The sequence below is a fragment of the Morone saxatilis genome, unplaced genomic scaffold, assembly GCF_004916995.1.
Source record: "Morone saxatilis isolate NCDOM2014 unplaced genomic scaffold, NCSU_SB_2.0 Contig12, whole genome shotgun sequence".
NCBI lineage: Eukaryota > Metazoa > Chordata > Actinopteri > Moronidae > Morone > Morone saxatilis.
Window position 1 is genome coordinate 5867190 of NW_023339674.1, and position 6865 is coordinate 5874054.

A 6865-nucleotide genomic window follows, 5' to 3' on the forward strand; every position below is an offset into this window, starting at 1 on the left:
GTGTTTCAGGGCCATATCGGTATGATTGGATCTCGTGGAGCTATTGGACCACAAGGCCCTCCGGTAAGTCAGTAAATATTTGTAGCACAGTAACTACAATATATAGTATTAGGTACAATATACATCAACTTTTACATATTTTTTTACATGCACTGAAATCACCATAACAGTGGTTTTGTACCCTTTTGCCTAAGGGTGACACAAGAGTAAGTCATAGAGTCATTTAAATAAGAAGGATTTATTTCTTAGTGTGAATGTGCTCTGAGCTACCCTGTGTGCTGAGTAGACAGTTAAGAAGCAGTGTTGATATGTTTTAATTCAATTTCTTCCATTATGAAATCATCCCTTAATAATGTTGTTTTCATGAAAAACGTAAACCATATTAATGGCAATATTTATACAGTTAATCATTTAAATGAAATATGGTTTGTATAACATCTTAGTATTATTGTTTGCCCTTGTGTTCTTGCTTTGTAAGGGATCACCAGGCTTCCCTGGAGAACCAGGCCCAAAAGGAGAGATAGGAGTTCCGGTGAGTCCATACAAATCCCCTTAGAAGGTTACTAAACTTCATCATAATGTTTCTACTACCAGGCTGCTCTTTTTGTACTGAATAGTTTTTTTTTTACTCTTAACAAAACCTGGCTTTGCCAAAGGTCATTAGGGCTTATGGCCACAGACCTGGTGTGGTTGCAATGGGACACTTGCACATGAAGGGAAGACAGCTTTGGTTGATTTGGTTTTACTGTGTGGCAGATTTTCTGTCCACGGGAAATCCCCTTCATGCAGAACTGAGACTTCATCCAGGCTTAGTCTGGTTTGGGAGCATTACAGGCAGCTGTCCATGGACCTCTTTGGGAGAACACTCAGCGTCTTTTGTTTTTCTCCCTTCACGATCAAAATGTACTTCTGGGTGTGGAACCCTGGGCCGCTGCAGCAAGGACTCAGCCACGTGGGTCGCCAGCTCTACCCACTGAGCTAATCGGGCGCCCTACTTTGCAGTTATTTCTACCTAAAGTTTTGGTTTTGATGGGAAGGCAGGATGTGGAGCAGTATTCCTTGGTGGGCCGCTTTATGATAAGCTGTAAGTTCCTGATTTCTAAGCCACTGGCCCCACCGTGGGACATTCTCGCTGTATTGGATGTTTAGAGCCCTTGGAACAGGTGGACTTAAAAGTGGTGACTTTAAAGACAGCCTTTTTGCTGTCTCCTGTTTCAGCTAATGAGTGGGTGCAATTCATGCTCTTTCAGTACACCAAGCATATATAAAGTTCTTTTTGGGCAGTGTTCCTAACCCTGCCTTTATGCCTAAAGTGTCAGGGTCATGTTCCCCAATTTACCTTGTGTCCTTCTATCCCCAACCATTCTCCTCAGATTAGCATCAGTGTTCATATATTTTGTGTCCTGTTACTCATCTACATCGACAGAACCAAAAGCTGTAGGGAAAGTGACCAGCTTTTTGTGTCTTGGACAAAGAACCACTTCGGGAAGTCAGTCTCAAAGCAGCGGCTCTCTTTACTGGATTGTGGGAGCTATTGCTTCAGCCTATAGCTCTAACCTTTAGAGTTTAAGGGTTTGCAGCTACCAGAGGGCCTGCATGCACATTCTGCCAGGGGTCTTACCACTGCATGGGCCCGCAAGTTGGGCCTCCCCACACACCTTTACCAGGTTCTACAAGCTTTATGCTACAGCTCATCCATTTGCCCATTCAGTGCTTAGTGCGGCAGTTTACATCATCATCATCTTTTGGTGAAACAAAGTTTCCTGAAATGATGAAGTTTCTTTTGATTCCTCAACCTTTTCACAGGCCTTCTAATTACATAACTTAATTTCCCTGGTGAAACAACTTCGATCAAGTTTCACATAGCCTTTTTAATAGTGTATTCACAGTTTTTCCAGATAGCACTGACGTTCTTCCACATGTGTAACAGCTTGTATGTAAGAGTGATTATATAACCATTTCAAATATTATGGGAGTATTATGTGAATTCATTCAGCTTGGCTTGAGTTCAAACTCAGTTTGAGCAATGTTGTCACGTGCAACATATAGACCTGCCTTTTTAGAAACATCAATAACTGAACAGTCTGCCAGGAAACATTGAAGACTTTGAGGATATGCTGTATTTCTGTTTCAGATTAACTACTAGTCAAAAAGTCCTTGAGGGATATGTCTTTAGGACTGTACACACATAGATTACTGTATCAGGTACCTATGAAAAGCAAAGGATGGTTTAAAAAGGAACTTTCTATGTATTTTGCTATGTATTTGATATGGCTTAGAAATGTACAAATGTAAATAAACTGTATAAAGTTTATGTTTGTTATCAAGCAAAATAATATACTCTAGTATGTGCTTTTATTAGTCCTCCGTGTGATTTTGCCAATGCCACTTGAGGTGTTAAATATACAGTTAACAGTGGTGTATATGTGTATATGTCTTGACTGTCTGGAGTGAGTAAAGTACAAAGATAAGCCTGAAATTGAGAGACTCATATTAGACATGGTCTTTAGAATTTCCTCTCTTCAATAAAAGGAGAGTGAGATATAACCTAAACCCATGTATGTTTCATCCGTGCGTGTGTTTATCCAGGGCTCAGCAGGAAAGAAAGGAGAAAGGGGGCTGAGTGGATCTCCTGGCATTGAAGTAAGTATCACACTACCACAACCAAATGTATGGCTCAGAAAGACACAGCAGCAAAAAGGTCATGTTACTTAAAACTGCTCCACATTAATAATTGATATAATGCATGGGTGTTTGCCAACATTTCTGACAGCAGCAACAGTGTTTTATTCACAATAAGGAGAAGAACTGTTTACTTACCATGATCAGCAATAACCACTAGAGAGGAAGTGCCATCTCAAGAAGATAAAACTTGAACGATGTTTGATTAACAAGTGATGTCAGTGCACTTTAAAACCACCACAAGATTGCTGAGCTTGAGACTAAGTGATGTTGATATTGTGGAACTTTTGCAGGGGCCAATTGGTTTACCTGGACTAATGGGAATGAACGGTTATCCGGGACTAGATGGTCCCCCAGGACTGACTGGCTTACCAGGATTTCCAGGAAAACAAGGACGAAAGGTAATCATTATAGTGTTATATAGACAGCAATGTACGTATCTGAATATTGATTGAATATTTTGATTCACCAATTGTGATCTATTCCAAAGTAATCAGGAATGTAAAGAACGTCTTGATATTGGCTTATCTTCTTTTTGACACATTTGTTCTTGCTATAGAGAGGGAGATGCATATGACATTTTGTTATCGTCACATAAATCAAACCCCTCCCTCCCACTAAAGATATTATATGTTTAGTATCTAAAAACCTCTATTCTTTCCTCTGTACTTTCTAAATAAACAGTAATGTCAATGCGCGGTAATCAGAAGGCGCAACAATAATTAAAGGAACAGTGTGTAAAATGTAGTTAAGCGGTGTAGTTGCAGATTGCAACTCCCTCGATTCACCCTCCCCCTCCAAACAGAAAGTAGAAACTACAGTGGCGGCAAACAGACAAAAAATATTACCAGCCCGATCTAGTGCATCACTGTAGGAATGTGTCTGAATGAGTAAATGTGGCGTGTAGTGTACACAGGAACCCAGTTGCATGCAATGTCTCAAAACATTCTTGCTCTGCACCATAAATGTAGATAGGAGCAGGGTCTGATGTAATACAGACGGAGTCAGGAGATTTACTTGCATACCTGAACTTTCAAGAGGACATTTCTTTTACTGTACTTGATACACCCTCATCTTTACCTTTTAAGGACCTTGCCTTCACATATTTCTGTTGTCACTCAACAAGAATACAGGAAGTTAAATCTTCATTGCGCTGATAGTCTAAATATAGTCCACAATGAATAAAACTGTGTGAATATTATCTACAGCAAGTAGACTGGTGGAAGTCTGTGGCTCCCTATTGTCAGCTGAAAACTATCAGCAGTCGTCCGAACAGCAGAGGTGAAAGCGATGCAGACAACTTAACCACTTAATTGTTTATTGTTCTTAGCTGCATTAGATTACTTGTGCTTGTGCTGCTTTGTCCCCTTAGCACAGAGATTTAATTTGACTCCCTGAGTGCCCAAAGCTTTCTTTCAGCTGTTACCATCTGTAGTTTTAAGACTGAGACATACGACTGAGATCGACTAATCATTAAATGCCTTGTTTGATTTGATTGGCTTCTTCTAGTTTGGACACAGTGGGTTTATCCAAATACGTGTGCAGCCAGAGTGGATTGGGATTTCATGCATGAATGTCTTTGTCGTTTTCAGCCAAGAGTCGGAAAGCCAAGTCCTTTATGTCTGGCTTTCATTTACATAATGTTGTTGTGTAAAAGTCTAGTAAGTCTAATTTTGGCCACTGATGTTTTTCAAGCTGACTGAAAGGATATGGTTTCTCACTTGCAAAGTGAGTCCCATAATCTACGGCTCCTAAATCACACAAAATACTAAAATGTATAATTTGAAAAAAATACACAAGCTGTAAATTAAATATGCTTTATGTTATTCGCAGAGACAATTTCTCATATGTGAGCTGTTTTCGGAGATAGCAGGTTTTCTTGAGCCAACAGTCTGTTTCAGTAGTCTTTTACTACAATGCACCCGGGGCTGTCTCAGCAGGAGAGGTCTGCAGTAAACTCTATTTTCAATTTTACAGTGCACGCTTCCATAGTGGGAAAGATACTGTAATATGGCTTCCTTTCTGCCTCTCCTGGCAGGCTGCAGAGTCCCTGCAGAATAGTCCTCATCCTCTTTGTCCTTGTTACTCATTTTTCCCATAATGGTTGTCAATTTTCTTATTCATTGTTTTCCTCATTATCTGCTCAGTCATTTCTATTCACTTTGCCAGTTGGATGCATTCACAGTGAAAAGAGTAAAGGCTATATTTAAAAACTGATCTGGAGCATTTCTACTTTATTGGACAGTGTAATAAGGGAGAGCAACAAGAATGAAATGCAGTAGAGGTCCTCCACTGAAATCAAACTGACAAAGATCCCTATCTCAAGAACCAGACTGCTTTTTTAAAACCCAAGCAGCTGACAGGTGCTTTTGCTTGAGGCGCCTGCTTTTTTGGTCAGACATTCAATAGAAGAAGCATTCAGTCTAGCATAATGCACAACAAAATTGGTTATAACATGTAAATCAAATTTGTTTTTGAAAGTGTCCACCACACTATCTAGCCTCCAGCAGGGAACAAAGTAGGAATAGTGACACAGAACACTGTGCTTTCCTGGGAAACTTGCTAAAGCCTCAAGATTTCAGGATGTGGTTTGAATTTGCATTTTGGGTGATTCATATGTTTATATTTTTTTGCGAACTAGGGAAATGCACAAGTTATGAGATAATATAATCCGTTCGCTTTCCATGGCTTAATGATCTGTTGCAGAGAGCGGCTGTAATGTCGTTTGTATATGCCTACATGCAGGGGCACTGCCAAAAATTGGGGATCCTGACCAAAGCTCACAGTGTGTGTGTGAAGGTTGGAACACTCAGACTTAATAAAATCTTTGAGTGATCTTATTAAGCTGATAGACTATTGGCTTTTTCTTATGCAAGAGATTCTCAGCACCTGCAGGTTACACCCAGTAAATCTACGAGGATTTAATTCCAACCTGCTCCCTGACTTGTCTGCTCTCCTCGAGGTGATCGGGGAAAAGATTCAGCATGTGAGGCGACACCCACTCAATCTGTTATTCTAATATCATTCACTCCCTTCTGCCTCACCACACTGCTGATGGAGCAGGAAACCGCTGTGGTCTGCGGTGAGAAAGCAACTCAGTGACAGGCAGGCATTTTTATAGGTACACTTAGGGAGCACGCTGTCAAGAATTATTATAACCAGGAGGGGCCGGCAGACTTCAGCACTGTGGCTTACAGCTGCATATTAAGAAATGTGTTTGCATATATTGAAATAAACATTGAAAAGAATTGAATTCATTCATTCATTGTTGTTAATTAAAAATAATAATAATAATAAAAAAGTAGTCTAATATAACCTGATATAATACTCTTTGACATTTTGATTTGACATGTCACTGACAACAATTCTTGTGTGCATTCAGGGTCAGAGAGGCTTGGTTGGGCAAGAGGGACCTGTTGGACGTTCAGGTCCCAGGGGAGAGATTGGACTTCCTGGACCACCTGGAGAAAGAGGACCAGTTGGTCAGAAGGTGAAAACATAATGAATACTGACGATGTATCCTAAATTGTTGCAGTGTGACTTGAGATAAGAAAATAATCTTTTCAAAACATTTTCGTAAGTTGTATAAGATTTTTTAACTCCTGATCATTCAGGGAGAACTAGGACTACCAGGGGACAGGGGAGCCTCGGGAATCAAAGGCATGGAGGGAGCCACAGGTGACCAGGGCAGGAAAGGTGACCTAGGACCCAAAGGGCAACCAGTGAGTATATAAAGATATTTGTGATTTAAAAGTTCATCTTAAAATAGGATTAAAATAAGGTTATGTTATTGGGATATTGGCACATTTAAGGTTGAGATCTGTCAGTAGCATTTTACCTATATTTTCCTATATACAGAAGCGTATTGCATTCACTTGAAAAAACAAAATCCAGTTTTTCTGAGTAATATTTACTATTATTTTTTGGTTTGTTTTTTAAAATAATTTTTTCTGTTTTTGTGACTAATTATTTTCCTGTTTTTCTGAGTAATTGTTTTCCTGTTTTTCTGACTAATTTTTTCTGTTTTTCGGAGTAATTTCTTTTTTAATTATCGAGATACTTTGAACTCCCACGAGAACCTCCAACCTGCAAGTGACTCCCATGGACCTATGGTGACTCCTGCCCGCACATACATGCCCCATCTTCAACTATCTACGTAGTGCGTAGAGTCGACAAACTAATG

General features: G+C 39.8%; 1 protein-coding gene across 1 annotated transcript in view; it reads left to right on the forward strand.

Annotated features, from left to right (window-relative positions):
- The window catches only part of LOC118321609 (collagen alpha-1(XXIV) chain), an 87389-nt gene that overhangs the window by 72254 nt on the left and 8270 nt on the right, over positions 1-6865 (forward strand). Inside the window, exons 44-49 of the mRNA XM_035653003.1 lie at positions 10-63; positions 479-532; positions 2590-2643; positions 2976-3083; positions 6065-6172; positions 6297-6404. Of these exons, the coding sequence (XP_035508896.1) occupies positions 10-63; positions 479-532; positions 2590-2643; positions 2976-3083; positions 6065-6172; positions 6297-6404 (486 nt within the window). The remainder of the gene's footprint in view (positions 1-9; positions 64-478; positions 533-2589; positions 2644-2975; positions 3084-6064; positions 6173-6296; positions 6405-6865) is intronic.